Source organism: Thalassophryne amazonica, chromosome 9 (genome assembly GCF_902500255.1).
Source record: "Thalassophryne amazonica chromosome 9, fThaAma1.1, whole genome shotgun sequence".
In the NCBI taxonomy this organism is placed as follows: Eukaryota; Metazoa; Chordata; class Actinopteri; order Batrachoidiformes; family Batrachoididae; genus Thalassophryne; species Thalassophryne amazonica.
The window spans coordinates 101,971,849-101,994,420 of NC_047111.1; the positions used below are offsets into that span (position 1 = coordinate 101,971,849).

A 22,572-nucleotide genomic window follows, 5' to 3' on the forward strand; every position below is an offset into this window, starting at 1 on the left:
ATAGGGCGTGAGGCGAGGTACACCCAGGACAGGACGCCAGTCTGTTACAGGGCCACAAATAAACAAACAGACACACCCACATGCACACCTAAGGACAATTTTAAAGATTCCAATCCACCTAACCCGCATGTCTTTGGATGTGGGAGGAAACCGGAGCACCCGGAGGAAACCCACGCAAACACGGGGAGAACATGCAAACTCCACACAGAAAGGCCACGGGAATTGAACCCATGACCTTCTCGCTGTGAGGCAACAGTGCTAACCACTAAGCCACCGTGCTGCCCAATAATAATAACAATAATAATTAAAATCACACACCATATAAAAGCACCGCATTTATCAAGCGGGCAATACAAATATGATCCATTCTGTTCCTCTGTAGATGACACATGGTCAATGACATACAGTCATGAAATGACATGAATGTGAAACAGAGTGCTCTGATCATGTCCACATCTACTGGTCCAGTGCATCCAGTCACTCTATGCATGTTCTGCCCGACACGCATATCTTGTGGATGGCACACCGCAGCGCTGACACCATGTCATGTGGAACAGAGCTCACATGGGTGACGTGACGGTCAGATCGCCCACTGTGTGTTCTGGCCTGATGGTCCGTTTCAACCTGGCAGGCTGTCAGTGTCCGTTCCATGCACACGCTCGCTCATTGCAACTTGTTGCCATGGCGATATATGTTTTTATTTATGTCCACATAAGTGCAGCAATCAGACATACGTGTGTCACAGTGGACAGTTGTTAGTCCATGTCTGTCCAAACACAGTAGGTGTTGTCCAGCTAGGATGTCCAGATCCACAGATCCTCACAACTGCATCTGTCAGCAGCCACACTTCCTGTGAGTGGAGCGCACACATCCACGTGTTTGTGTGTGTTTGCAAAGCCACACTCGTGGGGAACTTAGACAAATTTCATTGCGAGTACGACAGTGATTGTCTGCAGTCTGTTGTCATGCCAAGAGTGCAAATGGCCACACATTTTTAAAGTGCCAAACGAGCGGTGTTAGATATTCGTGCGTGTCAGTTGGAATTTGGCCGACACCTGCCACAACAGGGTTTGATGAGTTCGCACAGCGCACACTCTGTCTTTCAGCCGCTGGTGTGCGCAAATAGTTGTAGCAACAGGTGTACAAGGTACAAAATTACACAGTTTGCATACGATTCTTGCTTCATGTGCACTTACTGCGCAATTTGACCAAATTCGTGTGATGGGGTCCGTTTTGTGTGAAGGGGCCCTTATGTACATGTGATATCTTAGTTTTTATTTTTTAATAAATGTGCAAAATCTAAAAAAAAAAAAAAACTTGTTTCACATTGTCATTATGGGGTACTATGTGTAGAATTGAGGAAAAAAATGAATTTCATCAATTTTGGAATAAGGCTGTAACATAAATGTGTGTAGTAATTGGTCTTTTTAAAAATATAAATTTATTTAATGTATCTCACATATTTAGTTTGATGGGACTTCAACAAAAATATATAATATAAGATACCAACCCAATCTGGTACCCCTATGTTTTATGTACACATTTTAATATATGGTCAGAAATAAATGCAAACAAAACATTTTTTAATACAAATATTTAGAATGTCCAAAGTTATTTAGCAAAAGAACAAAACAAAATGCTTTCATGAAGTGAATTCAAAAATTCCAAAACTGTATGCTGGACACAATTATTGGCACGTTTTGATGAATTTACAGTAAATCATTATACTTTTTCAGCCAGTTTCAGGGAATTGATACACAAACATTTCCAAGTCACTCATTATGTCTTGGTCTTAATTTATACCAATTATGAGGAAATAACAACAACAACAACAATAATAATAATAATAATAATAGAGTGCAAAATTCTGCCAACACTACTTTCCAATTCCACAAATTTTTACCTTGGAAAAAATTTTCAAGATCAAAGTCCTGTTAGAATTGGCTTTTCCTAAGCTAAAATATAATATAAAATATAGATCAAAAGTGCTTTTCAATTCTAAAATCAAATATCCATTAAATCTGCAGTACGGAGCAGGTGCGTATCAAACTTAGTCTCTATTTATTGCCAGTTTGCACCTCATTGTCACAAATGAGAGTCATTGAGGCTCTTTTGACTGAGATAGAATGCAAAATGTAGACTAAATGGGCTATTCAATATTAAATTCAAATGTCCACAAAATCCACAATCTGGATCAGAACCGGATCAAATTTTATCAGGCGATAGTGAGCGCCAGTCTGCACCTCACTTTCAAATATGAGAGTGACTGGGGCACATTATTTAAAGATATCGTAAAATATACATTAAAAGGGGTTTTCAGTGTTAAATTTAAATGGCACAAAATTTGTAATCTGGATCAGATCGAGATCAAACTGTCCGTTGATAAAGGATACCATCCTACATAATGCTTTCAAATATGAAACAAATTGATTTTTTTTTACAGTTATGTATTTTTGAAAATTCATTCAATGTCAAAGATTTTTCCAATTTTACAAGATTTTTCCTGACTTTGCCCTTTGACCTATGACCATGAAAATTTAACCAGTTCTTGCCTATCAGGATATGAATCTTCAGTAAAAATGTCATTACAATATATGAAAAACTGTGGGCTTCAGGCTGTTCACAAACAAACAGACAAGCAGACAAACGGGCGAAAACATAACTTTGTTAGCAGAGGTAATAAACCATCTTAGAAACCATGTGACCTCTCTCCTGGTGTCCTTGACTTGTGCTGCCTCAGAGCCGGTGCTCTAATTGCTTCTGTTTTTCCTTTTGGTTGTAGATGCTCCAGCTGTGTCAGAGGGCAGAGATGTTGGAGTGACTCTGGGCCAAAGAGGAGTGCTGGAGTGTGAGGCTGATGCAGTGCCCGAGGCAGATTTTGAGTGGTATAAAGACAACAGAAGGTAATAGCTTTGACATTTGCAATGTAAAATCAGGAACTTTGCATCTTTATGATCAAGATTTGCATCTTTTTGCTCATTATTTCCATGTCTTTCATTATCTAGCGTATAGGTATTTACAGAACCTGGTAGGTGTCATGACGAAAAAATCAGTCATTTGTGAGCAGGATGTGTTTAATTAGTGTTCTTGAGTGTTTACTGGACAAACATTAAAAGCATTCGTTAACATCTTCATTCCTTCACTTCATTCCTCTCTTTCTTGAGTTTATATCTAGTAACCTGCTGCTATGAATTGCTGCATTTAATGCTTTATTTTTACTTTGGAATGAGACACAGCAATTATAGGTTTTTTGGGAGTTATGCACTCTGCTGTGTTATCGTTTTGACATCTCTGAACCTTTGATAATTGGCTGGGCTCTGGGAGGAAAGGAGCAAAAACCTGCAGTGATTATTCTGTTGAAAACATCTCTATGTAGTGATACGTATCCCTTCTGTCTCTCGAGGGTTAGCAAAGTGGCCTTAACACCTCAGGGTCCAAAGTTCAATCCCTCAACCGGAGAGGAAAATGTGCGTGGGGAAGGCAAAAGAACACCGATTGTCTCACTTTCATTAACAGAACTAAGGTGTCCTTGAGCATTTGTGTAAGATCCTGAATCCCCAAGTTGCTCAGATTGTGCAGTTGAATGCTTTGCACTGCAGCACCCTGACATCAGAGTGTGTGTGTGTGTGTCTGCACTGCAGAAATGCAGTCCATTTACAGTTTTATCATTGTCAAAGTCCACAGCTAAACCTCAAACAAAGATGAGGGTGATCACTTGCATTGTGAGCGAGCATTAGCTATGACTTTTTGTTCACGTGGCGCATTTTTCTGGGCATGAACCAGCATGTAGGTGCCTTAGTGTTCATGACCGCGGCAGCTGGAGAAACCCATAGTGATGCCTGTATGTCATCTGGTTGCAGTACATACAGTAGATGGTCACTTTTGAGAGGGAGGATGGAATGGTTGTCTGCCTGGGTGGTTGCCATCAAGGATGTGGCAATGTGCAGCAACAGTGTAAAATATAATAAGTTGACTTTACAAAAAAAAACATATGCAAACTTGCTGCGTTAAAATAGTAATTTATGTTGGTTTAAATGTATCAGATTTGACTAAATTAATTATTGTGAGTGTGCAATACTCAATTTAAATAATTGGGTAATAGTAACTTGTTCATTTTTATTTAGCAGTACTCAAACTTAAAAACCTAGATTATAGTAACTTGTTTATTTTGAGTTTGCAGTACTGAAATAAATGAGATTACAGTAACTTATTTACTGTGAGCATCCAGTACTCAAGTGACAGCTTAATTCTCTTTAGTTTTGCTTATTCATCATATTCAGGTCAACTTAATTTTCTCGAAGCTACAGCTAACCGCTGACTTTTAGTATTGACTTCGGTACACTGTCAGCTACTGACAAGGCAGTTTTGAGTTTAAGCACCCCACGCTTCCGAGTAAAAACAAAGGCGATCACAAACCCAACACAAACGAGTCAGAGCTTCTGTTTTTGAGTGCCCTGCCCACTGCTGTAAGGAAGAGTCATTTACTTTCAACATGGAACAGTACTGACGTGTCACAGAAGACATTAAAAGCAAAGCAGTTTTGACTTATGGTTTTGATTTATAAACCAAACTAATTCCGGACAGTTTATCAACAATGACTGATAAACAGGTTGGAGAGAGCACTGGTAGTCCAAACATGGGCTCACCATGGACATGTGCAGGCAGGAACACATGAAGTAAATGAGGCAGATCTGTGCATGTCTGAAAGCACACCCCAAAGGAAACTGAGTATGAACAATGTATTTTTCTAATTTGGCTTAAATGGAATACATAAAGTAAAGCATGTCTTCCAATCTCAAAGTACTACTTACTTGTTTAAAATGAAAACTGAGTTTGCTTAACTTAACATGCTTAATTATTTTGAATGTTAGCATTTGCAGTATAAGATGGGGATCACCAACCCTGCTCCTGAAGGCCACCTCCTGCATCCGAGTACTGAGTACAATGCTAAAATCCATTAGGAACCCACCATCCTACTGTTACTAGGTTAGATTAGATAGAACTTTATTGATCCCTTGGGAAGACTCCCTCAGTGAAAGTGAGGTTCCAGCAGCATTGTATAGCAGCACACAGGGTAAGAAGCACACAGAGTATCAAAAGCTACTACTGTTCCTCTCATTCTCATTCCTGTCCTCTGTCTTCGTGTTACTTCTCCTCCCCCCGAGTGAGAAGTTGTACAGTCTGATGGCCTGAGGGACAAAGACGTTTTTCAGTCTGTTGGTTCTGGACTTGGGAAGGAACAGTCTGTGGCTAAAGAGGGTTGCTGATAACAGTGTGCAGAGGGTGACTGGCATCGTACATAATGTCCAGCAATTTGTCCAGTGTTCTCTATTTTGCCACCGTCATCAAAGCATGTATGTTGTATGTATTATGTATATTGTATGTATTTAGTCTTAGGGACAACATTCAGTTGTACTATGCCCTCTCTATCCCACCTGTCCTTTTATCCAGTCATTTGCAGATGAGGCATATACACTTACCCTTGTATGATATGAAAAGTTCTGTTGTGCAACAGCAGTCTTTTTAACATGGTTCCTGGTGTGTAATTGTACAGTGCCACATCCACGTGGATGTCGGTACCATTTTCCCCTAAGTCCATTATCATCTTCAAGTTTTCTCCGGACGTTCATCTTCTTTAGTTACCAGGCTCCAGCTGCATCATGGGATAGTATCGTGTAGTCTGTTAGCACACTGTGGAGGTAGTAGATCATTTGAGTATAGTTTGACTATGACTAAATGCCTACTGAGTGTTCAGTATTTTGTGTTTTACTGCTTTTTGTCTCCTATATGTAGAACACTAGGATGCATATTTGGATGCAGTCCTCACTTACATGCTGCATCCACAGCTGATTCAATCAAGTCTGGTGTTTTCTAGCTCTTGATTGACACTAAGTTAATTAGCGTGGTGGAGCCACGAGACTGGATAACACACAGGACAGGACGATCTCAATGAGCAAGGTTGGTGACCTTTGCTCCAGCATGAACAGGGACTTGACTAAAAATGAGGCATAATTGGTCTCCAGCCTTCTTAGCCTCTCAATTGGTGGTTCATTTGTGTCTGTGTCACAAACACATCGATTTTGGGAGACTGTTTTTGTGAGACTAACACAACAGAGGCCGCTGACGGCTTCACTTTTAATTTAGGGTTCAATGCTGACAGGAATTTATAATATATTCATGATTAAAATCAAAGCAATCTTCTACTTCACCATCATTATTTCTACTTGAAATTACATCAACAGCCCAAATGCACTGCCGGTGCTTTACATCTTCCACAAGATGCAGCTTCAAGGTCGCCCTGTCAGAAGCAGGACATGGAAAGTAATGTGCCCTCATCAATTACTAATTCAACACCACAAATTATGAATTGAAACGTATCGGTTATTCATTTTAAACCTGTAGTTTTGTGCACACACATTCATTTTTATTACTCTGTGGTTTCTCCATAATTGAAGATAATTCACTCACTCATCAACTGCTTACTCCAGTTAAGGCTGACAGGGGGCTGGAGCCTATTCCAGCAGTCATAGAGCGTGAGGTGGGGTACACCCTGGACAGGACACCAGTCTGTTGCAGGGCCACACATAGACAAACAAACACATTCACACCCACACGCACACCTACGGACAATTTAAAGTTTCCAATCCACCTAACCCGCACGTCTCTGGATGTGGGAGGAAGCTGGAGCACCTAGAGAGAACCCACGCAAACATGGGGAGAACATGCAAACTCCACACAGAAAGACCACAGGTGGAAATCGAACCCATGCCCTTCTCGCTGTGAGGCAACAGTGCTAACCACTAATCCACAGTGCTGCCCAGTTGAAGATAATTGACTTTTCAAAATGAAAACATTTTAAGACACTAAAATTAACCCATTCTGTCTTTTACTTCTAGGATCTTCAATGGCTTTGATGGCGTGGAGATTGTGAACACTGGATCACTGTCCAAGTTAACATTTTTTAATGTCTCTGAGGGAGATTATGGTAACTACACCTGTGTTGCCATCAACAAACTTGGAAGCTCAAACACAAGTTTCCTTTTGTATGGTGAGTACAACAACCTGTTACACTTAATACACTTCATAATGGAACAACGTACTTGACTATACAGTGGCTTGCAAAAGTATTCAGCCCCTTGGTATTTCATGCATTTTAATTTGTTGATGCCATTTCAAATACAAAAAGTAAATCAGGCCTCTCAATATAAACATTTCTAAAATTATCATCCTTAGTCTCAAAGTGAAAGTAAATCTCTACAACGTCAGGTAAATTAATTAAAAATTAATTTAATTTTAAAAAATTAAAAATATAAAATCCAAGATGATGGGTTGCATAAGTAATCAGCGTCTTTGGTATAATACCTGTAAATAATCATTTAATTGTCAGTTTTCTTCAGACAAGTCAGGGGATGGATACATGAACATTTCCACATCACTGCATGCATGTTTTGCATTTTTATCCCAGTTAGATTTTATTAAAATAAGACCTGAAAATTCAGCTACAATTTGCCCGAAGGTACATCGGAGATGCAAGCCTAGATTTAATGTTTTGGTGAAGAAAACCCTCCTCTGTACCACTTCATCATGAAGCTGTATAACTGGAGATACAAATGCAAAATATGCACTATGCACAATTTCTCCATCACAGCCACAGAAGCCTGTAACTTTTTTCTGGGTTGTCTGGGTGTCTTGGTGGCTTTCCTCACTCTCTCCTTCTTGCACAGTCACTCAGTTTTTGAGAAACTGTCCACTCCACACAGATTTACCATAGAGTGACATACTGTTTGTATTTCTTCATAACTGATGGAAATAAAGTTCAAGACATATTCAGTGACTTGGAAATGTTCATGTATCCATCCCTCGACGTGTCTGAAGAGAAAACTGGCCATTAAACTGATCATTTACAGGTATTATACCAAGAGGCTGATTACTTATGCAACCCCAATCATCTTGGATTTTACATGTTTAATTAATTTATATCAAGTTGTAGAGATTACTTCAGTTTGAGTCTAAGGAAGATAATTTTAGACATTTTTATAGTGAGAAGGGTGATTTACTTTTGTATTTGAAATTCCATCAACAAATTAAAATGCGTGAAATACCAAGGGGCTGAATACTTTTGCAAACCACAGCATGGGTGAAAAATAGGCTATAATTACAGTCATAATGAACAATTGTATTGTCATATGAACAAATGTCCTATTCTGCCTCTGGAAGTGCAAATCATCCTTTATTTGGTTCTAGAAAATGTTTATATTTTCTGCTTTTAATTGTGTCAAGGAAATGTATCCTTTCAGAGTAAGACAGTGATCATACTAGTATTTTGGCATTGAAAGGTCATTTTTTTTTGTTAGTTTCAGTGTTATGGCAGCCAACTTGGATTTCTAAAAAGGGAAACTTTTGAAAACTAATTTCATTTTCTGGACTTCTGGTTAACCTAGGGTCATGATTGAAGTGACTAATAAGTATGTGGACGGCAAGTAGCGAGAGATGCAAATTATAAATTATTGAAGCTGATGAATAATAACGTGTGTGTGTTGTGATTAGACTAAAGAACCCAGAAATCTAGGCAGCACAACAGTGTGCTGCCATTTTGGATTTTTAATGACCAAGAATGGTGCTGTTATTTGTTGACCCACAATAACCAGAAGCCAAGAAAGTGCAAAGTTACTTTCTTAAAGTTGGCAGTTTTGTAAATCCAAGATGGCAGCCATAACCACCTTAGAACAAACTTGTTTTTGAGTCCTCATTTAATAAGCTTTCTAAATATGTATAGTTTTCCAAATCTTTAGTGAGTGCAGAGGAATCAGCATTCGAACTGTTTCAAGCCTTAAAGTTGCTAAGGTTTTTTATACATTTGTGCACATTATGACCCCCTTAACTCACAAAGCAACACATTTTAAAAGCCTTTATGTCCTCTTAGGTCTTTATTACTTGGTGGCTTTTACTATCAACATTAACTACTGTAGCAGCTTTAAAACACAATTTGTTGCTATATGTACTTCAGTGAATGAATGTAGGCCCTAACTGTGCAGCTGTGATGCAAAAGTTCATTTACATTGCAACTTTCATGCTTTTCATGTGTTACCACTGATATGGTGTTCCATTTGTTCCTCTGGTGTAGAGGTAATTGAACCTACTAGCTCGACGCTATTGCAAGGTTAGTATTCCGCACAAGCATGATCCCCAGCTGCTGTGGATCCTGAGTATTAACTGCATGCTGGCATGTAACAAACCTGGTCATTTTCACAACTGGATGTTATGCATGTTGAGTTCTTTGATGACTATCAAGACAAAACTTTTAGTCTATGAGCCAGTCATCAGTTTTGACCTAATCTGTACCACGTAAGGTGACGAAACGGCACTTAGAATCCAGCCTCAGTGTACCATGGCCTCCATAAAAATGTATGTAGGGGTCAATGAAGAATTACACAAAGGTCAAAATGTAAAATGCTACAATCATGTTGAAAGCTATACCACATTATTTGCCTGATCATAATGATTCCAAAAAGGTATAGGTTGGAATATCTATGACTGAATGTTCTGGAGTTATGGGATAAAAACAGCAAAAATGGTGACAAAGGTCAGTTTTACTTTGTACAGAGGTCAAAAGTTAAAGTTGCGCCAATTTCAGTAAAGAATGATGCAAGTTATTGGTTTTGCTAACAGGATTAATAAATGGAATAGTTTTGACTGTGTTGAATGTTTGGTCTTCAAAGTAGAGGTCAAACAAGGTTGACGACCATTGGATTCTATGACTTGTGATATACGAGGTCTGTTAGAAAAGTATCGGACCTTTTTATTTTTTGCAAAAACCTGATGGATATGAATCACGTGTGCTTGCATGAGCAAACCTTGAACCTTCGTGCGCATGCGTGAACTTTTTCACGCCTGTCGATTGCATCATTTTCTGGCAGCCTTTGTGTGAGGTCTTGTGCACTGCTCTCGGCGGATTTTCATTGCAAGGAAAATAGCGGAATGACTGGAGCAGCGCCACATCAAATTTTGCCAGAAACTGGGCGACAGTCAGGTGGAAACTATTCGGAAGATTCAGATGGCTTTTCAGTCATGTGACTATCCAAGAAATTGTGGAAGAGGTGGACATGTCACAGCATGTCCTGTGAGACTTCAACACAGAGGTGCTTTTGCTCCACCGTCAGCTTCGGCACAAATTTCACCGCCGCTCTTTTCATGGCCAAATCTTCTGTCACAGTGGAATGTACCGAAAATGTGCTGATGTCCACCTCTTCCGCAATTTCTCAGATAGTCACACGACGGTCCCACATCACTACCGCGTTCACTTTGGAAATGATCTGGTCATTTCAGCATATTGATGGCCGACCGGAGCGTGGCTCGCTCTCCACCGTTGTGCGGACGTCTTTAAACCGGTTGTACCGCTCCTTAATCTGTGTGATACCCATAGGATCGTCACCGAAAGCCATCTGAATCTTCTGAATGGTTTCCACCTGGCTGTCGCCCAGTTTCTGGCAAAATTTGATGCGGCACTGCTCCAGGCGTTCTGTCTTTTTCCTTGGAATGAAAAGCCGACGAGAGCACAACACACGTCCTCACACAAAGGCTGCTTGCCAGGAAATTACGCAATCGACAGGTGTGAAAAAGTTCACGCATGTACACGAAGGTTCAAGGTTGGCTCATGCAAGCACACGTGATTCAAATCCATCACACGTGATTCAAATCCATCAGGTTTTTGCAAAAAATAAAAAGGGCCAATACTTTTCTAACAGACCTCGTATGTTACCATGTAACATGATAACTAAGCATGACAGATGGTACAAACTATTCCTTTTTAGAGCCCTAATAACCCAAACAATAATTTGCATATTTTTTTACTGTAATTGGAGCAACTTTAACTTTTGTCAGCATTTGTGTTGTTTTTACCCCATAACTCCAGAACATTCAGTCATGGATAGTCCAAACTCTACCTTTTTTGAATCGTTATGATCAGGCAAATAATGTAGTATAGTTTTTTTTAACATGATTGGAGCATTTTTACATTTGACCTCTGTGTAATTCTTCATTGACCCCTAGCTGGCTCCAGCTACCACCCTGTGATGGTTATCATACAGTTTTGTGTAGGCCACGGTACACTGAGGCTGGATTCTAAGTGTCGTTTTGTCACCTTAAGTGGTACCAAAAACCTGCTTGGCCCATGGACTATTTGAAGTCTTAGTCACAGTAAATTCCAAATGGCTTGCCTAGCAAGTGCTGTTTCTTATGTATAGGGTTAACGGCAGAGAAAACCATAACACACGTGAAAATGATCAATGCCACTAACCACATCTCATCTTTCTCTTTTGCAATCCTAACCACCTCTCTGTGTGACACGTGGCCTCGTTTTGATTTTTGCATGCTCGTTTACAATGTAAGTATTTATCATGTTTCACTCTCATTTCTGGTGATGTGACTGGTTGCACCCAAGTTATATTTTATGCTACGATGTGTATAAAGTGTGGCCTGAGTACAGGATGTGTTGTTTCTTATTTCTTTCATGACTCTGCATATAGTGTTGATTTATGACGTATGTGTAGATGTCCTGGTCCAGGTTAGTCCAGTGTACACTTTTAGATCTGGCAGTGGAACATATGGCGCTGTGATGATAGTGCACAGATAAACGGTGGTCCCGCACCCATCTTGTCATTCCTTGTTCCTGGTGATTGTAACATCTTGTAGAAACAACCAACACCATTAACACAACAGACTTATGTTAATGGCTTTGATTCTGACTATGAGGGAATGTCATTATTGTAATTAGTCATATTCAGGATTAGAGATAATCCACTGTGGCAGGGTAATTAGATAAATGCCCCAAAGGAAAATGTGGTGAACTCATAGAAATCCAAGGAAAATTAGTCATCACTGTGTGAAAAGTTCCCAATCCTCATACAATACGATCACTTGGGCGCACATTTTTACAAACCATCAAACAGCATGATGAAAACGCTCGGTCTCAGTTGTTACATCATTAAAGCAGTTTGTGGTAGTTTCATGCACAGAATTTTATGGACAGAATAGTTGTGTGACACCTGAAACCTGCAAGAACAACAATCACAACACTTGTTTCACGGATGAAGTTTATATTTGAATGGTTACTTAAAGGTGTAGTCCCTTTCAGTTTTTTATAAGTCATAAAAAAGGATTATCAATGTAACATGGTTCCAAAGTATTTAAATGGAGTCACAATGTTATATTTCTAATATGAGCAAAATTTGCCTGGTTGAGAAACAGTTTAGGATTTTGATCCACATGGGTTAAAATACAGTGACAAGACACCATGAAACACTTTCCGTGCAATATTATAGATGATATATTGTGAGAATGTGGCATTTCCAACTCTTGAGTTACAAATTTTTTCAGTGTCAACATCATGGAGCAGATGAATTAAAGTAGGCCAAAAAACACAAAAAAGTAAAATTGAAGCAGAAAAAGCAACAGATACAGAATTCAGGATGGAATTTAGGCATATTTCATACCACAGTTTTGCTGGATATGTGCTGCACAAGTCAGACGACACTCACACAGGTCTATAGTGTCAGCTGTCAATACTAATGTTAGTTGCAGTTGCAACATTTTAGTTGATTTGCCAAAAGGAGTCAGTAGGGATAACTTTTTTTTTTAATCATAGCTTTGTTGGACTCTACATATCTATACATTTTCCTACTACCAAGGTACGATCATAAACTTTGGATCATCAACAAGATTTCACAGATCAAACACAGCGTGCACACCCAGTGACAGGTGCCAATAATTGTGTGCTCATCTCAATAATGCACATTGTTTTTGATGCTGTTCTGCTTTTTCTGTTTCCTGTTTCTTCAGCTTGGTTTAAAAAAAGTAAAAAAAAACATGTAACAGAATGGCCTAAGCAGTGGGTCACCCCTCTGAGTCTGGTCTGCTTGAGGTTTCATCTTCAACATCAACAAAGGGAGTTTTTCCTTACCACTGTCACCTGTGTGCTTGCTCTAGGGATTGGTATGGTCAGTCCTTACTCGTGTGACGTGCCTTGAGGCAGCTTTGTTGTGTGATTTTGCACAGTATGAAATAAATTTAATTAAATTTGGGTAAGCTAGTGGCTTAGTGGTTAGCACTGTTGCCTCACAGCAAGAAGATCATGGTCAAATATTACATCATTGCTTCTGTTTCTATAATAACATAACCAGATTTATAACTTAGTCTACTAGCTACAATTTAGTTTTACAAGTCTACAGACTAGGTAGATGTATACTAAAATGTTCTCCTGTATGAATATTTAGGTTTTAGAAGCTAACTCCTATAATATTATGTAGTAACTATATTTCTTGTATATGTTGTTTACTACCATGATTGTGTAAATGCCACTTATACACATGCTGTCCATATTCTTGAGCTGCGAGGGAGAGTTCCCATGGGATAAAAAAAAGCTTTTTAACCTACCATCCCTGGATATTTAGATGTATCTTAGTATATACTAGTAGAGTTCTACCTTAGATTTGGAATGTATAATAGAAGAAGATATACCTTACTGAATTTTCATGGGATTGATTCCCAACTGTGGCCTTTATGTGTAGAGTTTGCATGCTCTCCCCGTGTTTGTGTGGGTTCTCTCCAGGTGCTTCGACTTCCTCCCACATCCAAAGACATGCGGGTTAGGCGAATTGGACACTTTAAATTGTCCATAGGTGTCTGTGGTTGTGAATGTGTTTGTCTTTATGTGGCCCTGTGACAGACTGGCGTCTTGTCCAGGGAGTTTTCCGTCTCATGCCCTATGACTGCTGGGATAGGCTCCAACCCCCTGTGACTCTTAATTGGAGTAAGCGGTTGAAGATGAGTGAGTGAGTGAGTGAGCCAGTTAAATTGAAATTGAGATTTCAACACCTAGCATTTTTTTTTTTTCAGTTTTGTGGAAAATTGTAGTGGTCTACGTCTTTAAAATGGTATCATTTTTAAAATCTATGTGAAACTAGAAAATCTGATTTCATAGCATGTCTAGTGGTGAGTGTTGTAAAATGCCACATTGACATTCAGTCGGCTGACAGTCTCCCAGATGTAACTGCCCAAAGTATGAATGAATGAATGAATGGATTTATTCGGCACACACACAAATCCGAAAGAACAGAAACATACCAATAATATGAATGTTATATAAACAAGCCTGTGAGTCCGAAAGGGTGTGGGCAGAAGCAAAGCTTATTAACGCCCACCCCTGCTAGAATGAGTCCAACAACCAGTGATGCCGGTAACGCGTTACTTAGTAACGCGTTACTCTAATCTGACCACTTTTTTTAGTAACGAGTAATCTAACGCGTTAATCTTTCCAAATCAGTAATCAGATTAAAGTTACTTCTCCATGTCACTGTGCGTTACTATTATTTTTCATTGTGGGTCGATAGCAGCATTAAACTTGGTCCGTGGGCAGGAGGTCGGGGTTCGACTGAACGTCCCACTTTCAGTGAGCTGTGAGCTTTTCATCCGCGTTTTTTTGCAGCTGCTCGACTCGTCCTCACCTCTTAAAGCGCGGTGATCAGCACACCTGCACTGAGCTTTACAAAGACATTTTTATACTTTTTTCCCTCCTTTATTTAGAATTCTGAGCTGAGCCGCTCTGTATCTGGTCGTTAAAAACAGCTGATCCTCCGCGACGCGTCAACAACTAACACTATTTTCCACTCAAATGCACCTAAACTCTCTTTCTGAGGACCACATGATGTGAAAACGCAATAAAACTTCCTTACCTGTAAATCTGGTCCTGTTTTCTGTATAAATAAATGTTATCCATTCTTTGTGCTCAAACGCCAAAGCAGGGGCGAATCAAGATGGAATGGGGGCGTGGGGCAAGGATGTGCCCCCCTCACAACACCCCTAGATTAAAGGTACAGTTTTGAAGCCGTTTTTTACTACAACTACTAATACTGCTTAAAATAATAATAATTTCGACAAGTAAAATGTTTAGAGAATTTAAATGTTAGAAAAATGTTAGAATTTAATAGTTACATTTATAAACAATGTAGGTTTGAAATTGCAAGTTTTACTGTTACAGTGCTGTCAACAGTTAAATATGAGGTCAAGAAAGAGGTCTTTATTTTACTTTTTATAAAACAAGTATTTGTTTTCATTGAAGTCAAGAAAGGGTGACTATAAAGTGAGTTTTGGCAAAACAGGTATTGTCATGTTGACGTGGGTTGTTGTCGGCAGCTGGGGAAAGTAACTAAAAAAGTAACTAGTAATCTAACTTAGTTACTTTTACAATTGAGTAATCAGTAAAGTAACTAAGTTACTTTTTCAAGGAGTAATCAGTAATCAGTAATTGGATTACTTTTTCAAAGTAACTGTGGCAACACTGCCAACAACATATACACAAATTCACAACACACTACATATCAACACAGACATACACTTCAATATTCAATTACATTTCAATTCATGTATAAGTATGTTATGTATAAAGCGCCAAATCACAGCAAACTTGGCCCAAGTCACTCCATATTAACCCTGCCGACCCTTAGCTATAGCACTTGACAAAATCCTCTAGGCTTAAGTATTTGTCCAAGACACAATGACCTTCTTCAAGCAACAGGTGCTCAGTAATGCTCACTTTTCTTCTTTTTCAACCTCATCGTAACATTGATACTGCGGACATGTCACTTTGAATGCCTCAAAAATCTGTGCTCACAATAGAGTAACATACATTGCATCCAGAAAGTTTTCACAGTGCTTCATCTTTCCACATTTTGTTATGTTACAGCCTTATTGCATAATGGAGTAAATCATTTTTCTACTTCAACACACTCACAACAGCCCATAATGACAACATTTTTTGTTGTTTTTGCAAATGTATTAACAATAAAAAAAAACTAAGACATCACGTGTACTTACGTATTCACACCCTTTGCTCAATACGTTGTTGATGCATGTCTTCTTCACTATGATGCCACAAGCTTGGTGCACCTATCTTTGGGCAGTTTTGTCCACTCCTCTTTGCAGCACCTCTCAAGCTCCATCAGGTTGGATGGGGAGCGTTGGTGCACAGCCATTTTCAGATCTCTCCAGAGATGTTCAGTCAGATTCAGGTCTGGGCTCTGGCTGGACCACTCAAGGACATTTACAGAGTTGTCCTGAAGCCACTCCTTTGATATCTTGGCTGTGTGTTTAGGGTCATTGTCCTGCTGTGACATTAACTGTCATCCCAGTTAGAGGTCAAGAGCGCTCTGGAGCAGGTTTTCATCCAGGATGTCTCTGTACATTGCTGCATTCGTCATTCCCTCAATCCTGACTAGTCTCCCAGTTCCTGCTGCTGACAAACATCCCCACAGCATGATGCTGCCACCACCATGCTTCACTGTAGGGATGGTGCCTGGTTTCCCCCAAACATGACTCCTGGCATTCACACCACAGAGTTCAATCTTTGTCTCTTAGCTCCCCCACAATCCGTGATGTAATCACACTGCTGTCTTTATTAAAATAAAATCTCTCCAAATAATATTTGAGCAGTGAAAATAACATGGTCCTAATTTTAATATGAACTGCAGGAGGGAACACAATTTGTGATTGTTTTATGCCAGTACAGCAGACACAACCTTGTCCAAATGATGGTGATAATCCAGTCATGTTCACCACTGATATAGTTATATTTCAGCAGTTGTGGTCTGCTGATTAAATATTGCATGTGTGGCTTGACGTCAGATTTGACTCTTTGTAAGTCGTCTTTTATTATATGTGTAATCCTGGCACTCACATTTTAACTCTCTCCAAAATGTTTGTGTGCATGGTTCACAGTTTACATATGTGACCATTTTGCCATTCAAATTGTTGTGCGCATCTCTTTTGTGCATGTGCAATTTTTATAAACGAGGCTCCAGAGAATCTCAAGTATTTTTGTTACTTTACAACACATTAAAAAACAAAGGGAGGGGAAATGGATGATTTCAGAACTCAATGTCTGCTCTATAAAATGGGTTATAAATGTCTTCACTGAATGATGTGTTTAATTTTCAAGTCTTGGTCTTGCGTATCCTTGCTAGTGATAGCTTTATCAGCATGCACAGACCCCTCCTCACCTGCACAGGTTACACCAGGTAATTTGTCGTGCTCTCCCTGTACTTATTTGCCATTCTACCAAGCTTATAAACGGCCAGGCATTTGTCCAACTTTCCATCCTTGTTATAAAATCCAATCCATTTCCAAACTTTAAAGTGTAGATATAATGTGTGACCAGTCTTGCGCAAAACTTTTAACTTTTAATGAGTTTGAAGATGTGGGTGTATCAGTGTCACAACTTCAATAAACCAATTCATAACTTCAAAAATGGGCCATCAACTGGTTCATAGTACATTTTGAATGATCCAAGGCTCTGTGTATTATTGTCATATATTTTATTTAAAGCCAAATTCTGATTGATATTAATGAATTGTTGCTCCCTGAAAACAAATCCAAGAATATGACCTCTTTTTTTTATTATTTTATGTAATTACTATATGCACTGTCACTATCATCATGCAAAAATGCTCTGACAAAATATATTCCACCACACTGCAGCAACTCAAAATCTTTCCAAGTTTATCTGGTTTGTAATTGAAATGTCAAATGTCAATGTCAAATTTATTTATATAGCACATTTAATACAGAAAAACTGCCCAAAGTGCTGGACACACCCAAAAAATAATAATAAAAACACAGCAGGAAAAAAATGGCTAAAATGATAATCACAACCAAATCAGGAATCAGCTAGCTTGAGTCGAAAGCCAGAGCAAACAAATGAGTTTTTAACCAAGACTTGAAGATGTTTAAAGACGAGGCCATGAAATGTTTAATTGCACTTAATATAAGAAAAAGTCACTTAAGTAAAATTTCAGGAGGCTGTCAGGACAGAACTGTTTTTAGATGATATACAATGTTGTATTCTAAAATTATGAAGTGAAACGTCTTGAAAACATCTTGTTTTGAGTCCTATACCTGAGACCAAACAAGATTTCTTATTTATTTATTTGTTTTTGTCTCACCATAACATTTATAAGATGCTGTGAAAAAAGTAACACTTCCTAATATCAGTAAAATGAAGCTCAAAGTGAGTTTTCTTAGTCAATTTCAAGACCTTGTGTTAATAAATCAGTTAATTTTCACTTGTTCCATTGGCAGATTAAAAAAAAAAAAAAAAAAAAACTTGTTCCAAATTAAAATATCTTGTTTCCATGTTTGTTTGTTTTTTGTTTTTTTGTTTTTTTAAATCTGTCATCAGAACAGGTGAAAATTAATTTCTTCAGATTTATTAAAATAGGGTGTTGAAATTGGCTGAGAAAACTAAACTTTTAAGATGACCAATTACACAGTTAATTGCTTACCTTAGCTACGTCGTCATTTCAAGCCAATTAACTGATTAAAGGCTGTTACTTTCATAACAAGCCCATCTTCAGTAATTGACTTTTAATAACTCAGTGCATGGCAGCACCGGCTAATGGTGAGGAGGCTAAGCTAAGTAGTTAACTGTACATGTGTCTTTAGATGTTTTTTGTTTTTTTTTACATTTAATAAGTGAAAGAGAGGCACATTTACCTCCACAGGGATCCTCTCCATTTTCCCAGAAACGTTGAATGACATTTTTGCCTGTTTAGTAGCGACAAAAAGTGTTTTTCGATGACCCAGTGCCATTAAGTAAGCACTTAGCCTGGGACCTATTTTGTGTCAATATTGTGCCGATTAAATACATTTTTGTTCCAAATGAAAAGATCACCACCAAAACATCTAAAAATAGATCCTATAGGTTGAAAAATGTCAGAATTGCTCTTAAAGTGTACAGTAATTACATATTTTTGCTCGAAATTAGTCAAAGTCAGTAAAAATTTAGTTTTTGCAGTGCACTTAAACGTCATTTCACCGTCATGTGACTAACAAACCCTCTTAATCCCTAACAGTTCAAAACAACAGTGTGTAATCACTCTCATCACTAATTATAAAACTAGTCTGTACATGCTGACAGTTGAAGTACTTATGTGTAGTAAACAACAGGTTGTAGTCGTGTCGTCCTACACGGTAATCAGAAAGACACATATTGTGATGTTGATATTTACTTTTTTGTAATAAATGTGAAGAATAAAAGTGTTTTCACCCGGTGTTTTTGTTCTGTCAGGGCCGAGAGCAGTCCAGGATGGCAGCGGCGGCGCGATGGGAATCCACTCACACACCTGTCTCCTCTTCGCAATCGTTCTGCCATTTCTGCTCCGATTTTGAAAACTGGAACGCGAGTTTGTGTGTATCTCTGTGTGTGCGTGAGATTTTTTTTTTTTCCCCCTTCAATCTGGAACCATGAACTGATGCACAGTGTGCATGACGTATCCTGCAGCATACATTAATGATGTTGACCCACTAAATAGGTATGAGACAGGTTTTTTCCCTTTTTTGTTCAGATTTTAAGGATGTAACAAATGTTTCATATTTTAATTGAATTATGTCTGTTTTTTCGCTCTCTCTCTAAATTATATTATTGTCTCTTTTTACGTCTTGGGGGGAGATTTTTTAAATGTGATGCCTGCTATTCAAATGGATTTCTCTTAATTTTTAACTGCATTGCAAATTTGTCTCGACTCCAGGAAAAGGCAAATTTACAGCAAGTACGTGAGGTGAATGTTAAATACCTCAAAGTCAAAATGATACAACACAGTCGAAGGAATTTAGGTTACCCTGAGGCTGAAAACTTGGTATTATCATATTTTAATGTGTAATAATTATCATTCAGTCTGTTTGTTGAAAGCAGAATTGTTTTTGACCTTCAGCTATTTTTGTTCTCATATTATAGTGATATATTTGCAGTTGTTATGCTAAACCTTTCATTTTATTTTTAAATTTTTGCTTAAGTTTGACAAGAAAAAACAAAGTTGTCATTATTTAGGATAAATATAGATTTATGTCTTACTTGATTTTTTTTTGTTTTTGTCTTTAGCAGTATAACTGTACACAAACAATGATGTTAAAATTAGATAAACATTATTCCACTTGAGTCAAGCTCTGATTCAACAAATGCAAATTTATTAATGATGTTTTCAACTTGCCGTTTGTACACAACAGTTATTTGCGATGTTATCCCTCTTCGTGTTCCAAACAAGCACTGGAGGATAAGAGACCACGCAATAAGATCATTTTAACCGAAAATAAACACTGCATGTAGACACTAATAATCCAAAGACTAAAAGTTTAGACAACACCAAACCTTGTAATACAGATCGTCACAGGTCTAAAATTGTATGACCTGAAATGGATTGTCTGAACCCAGAAAGCAAAAATTCACTAAGTTAAATTGAAATAACCAAAACTTTATTTCTTCCCTAAATAATGTTTTTTTTGGAGCTGGAACATTAATGAGCTTTTCCCCTATAATTGGTTTGCGTTTGAACATTTGCTGGTCAGTTTTTAAGCAGCACTAATTTCTACTGCTGAGAAGCTAATTAGCTCACCTTCTTCAGACTCTGCCTGTGTAACTGGGGTAGTAGCAAACTTTATACAAAATAGATAAAGTTTGCTAACTGTGGGAGCAACATATTTTAAAAACAGTAGATAAGGTATTCTAACATAGCACAGCATACGTCATCCACAACCAATAAAGTATGCTAAGTGGGGTACAGTCATACTTTATCCACAATAGATAAAGTTTGCTAACTGGGGCTGTTGCATATTTTATCCACAATAGATGAAGTATGCTAAATGCGGTAGAAACATACCATATCCACAACAGATAATGTTTGATAATTGGATAAAGTATGCCAAATGGAGTATAAACATGTTATCCATGGGGAGGGTCCACTGGTCCACAATCTCAAACTGATTTTAAAGTTAACAAATACATGTCATACTTTCAAATAGCTAACAAACCAGATCCATTTGTGTTCAATTTATAAAAACAAAACATATGATTCTGTTGAGATACACCATTAATCATATTTAATTGTACTAACTGGTCATAGTATACTTTCTCCACTACAGATAAAGTGTGCTAAATGGGGTACATTTTTTTATTTATTTATTTTTTGCTAACTGGGGTCATAGCACAATTAATCCACAACAGAAAAAGTATGCTAAATGGGCTTGTAGCACACTTTGTCCACAACAGATAACGTATGTTAAATGGGGTAGTAGCACACTTTATCCACAACAGATAAAGTATGCTAAAAGGGGTACAAACATACCTCATCCGCAATAGATACATTTTGCTAACTGGGATCATGGTATACTTTATCCACTACAGAAAAAGTGTGCAAAATGGGGCACAAACATAATTTAGCCATGAAAGTTTGCTAAGTGGGGTCGTAGCTTAGGTACCTCACCAACTACAGATCAATTATGCTAAATAGGGTATAAACATATTTTATCCACAATAGGTAAAGTTTGCTAACTGGGGTTGAAACATACTTTTCCGACTACAGATAAAGTATGCTAAATAGGGTAGAAGCATGCCTTATCCACAACAGGTATTGTATACTTAACTGGGATAGAAGCATGCTTTATCTACAACAGGTAAAGCATGCTAACTGGGGTAGCAGCATAATTTATCCACAACAGGTAAAGCATGCTAACTGGGGTAGCAGCATACTTTATTCACAATAGATAAAAAGCATGCTGCTCAGGTTGCTTGCTCAGCAGCCAAAGTGCAAGACAACATGTACTCTTGATTATTTTAAGTCCCTCGCCGATATGTACATTACCTCCAAGGCTTTTGGGACAAAACTAACTAAACTTGGCAGATAGGTAATCTCAATGGGGAAAACAGTCACCATCACAACAGTGACCTGATTCGCATATAAATTCAGTCACAGGTTCAGTGAGTGCACAAATCACATTCTGGCTCACAGAGAGTATATTAGTTGAGCTCAGCACATTTTTTTGTTTTTTTTATTACACAACTTCCAACTGCTAGGAAGCACAGGAGCTTTACCTTCACATTGACTTTTGAGATTGGTACAACAGCCGTCCATCCTGTCCAAACATTTACCACTGTATACCCAAGGCCCTTGGGCACAGTATAACCAAAGATAGCAAATGAGTATCATCTGTAGGGGGAATTATCACCATGGCAACAACTGCCTGATTAATAAATTAATTAATTGGTAATTACATTATGGGGTTAGTGTGCCTTTGCACACAAAATTTCAACTCATCCAACAACTGACTCCAAGGCACCTGCTGTGGACCAGATGACCTCGACCTTGGCTTTGACATTGAGAATGGTAGAGTCTGAATTTATAATACATTATTCTTCTTCTTCTTTCAGCTGCTCCCATTAGGAGTTGCCACAGCACATCATTTGTCTCCATCTCACCCTGTCCTCTGCATCTTCTATCACACCAACCACCTGCTTGTCCTCACTCAGCACATCCATAAACATCCTCTATGACCTTGTTCTTCTCCTCTTGCCTTGTCGTGCCATCCTCATTGTCTTTCTTAATAACTTTGGGCCACTCTTCTATACATGTCTAAACATTGTCAATCTCACCTCTCTGGCATTTTTTCCAAACCATCCTGCTTGCGCCGTCCCTGTGATATGTTCGTTCCTAATCCTGTCCATCCTTGTCACTCCCAAGGAAAATTGCAACA

At 38.4% G+C, this 22,572-nt stretch overlaps 1 protein-coding gene across 4 annotated transcripts in view; it reads left to right on the forward strand.

Moving 5' to 3' along the window:
- The window catches only part of ntm (neurotrimin), a 568,623-nt gene extending 548,336 nt beyond the window's left edge, over positions 1-20,287 (forward strand). For 2 of the 4 annotated variants that reach the window (XM_034178866.1, XM_034178867.1), the window contains exons 5-8: positions 2,783-2,903; positions 6,897-7,048; positions 9,125-9,160; positions 19,118-20,287. In XM_034178866.1, coding sequence (XP_034034757.1) covers positions 2,783-2,903; positions 6,897-7,048; positions 9,125-9,160; positions 19,118-19,218 — 410 coding nt within the window. In that variant the 3' untranslated portion in view covers positions 19,219-20,287. The remainder of the gene's footprint in view (positions 1-2,782; positions 2,904-6,896; positions 7,049-9,124; positions 9,161-19,117) is intronic. The other 2 variants (XM_034178869.1, XM_034178870.1) reach the window with 2 other exon arrangements.
- The last annotated feature ends 2,285 nt before the right edge of the window (positions 20,288-22,572 follow it).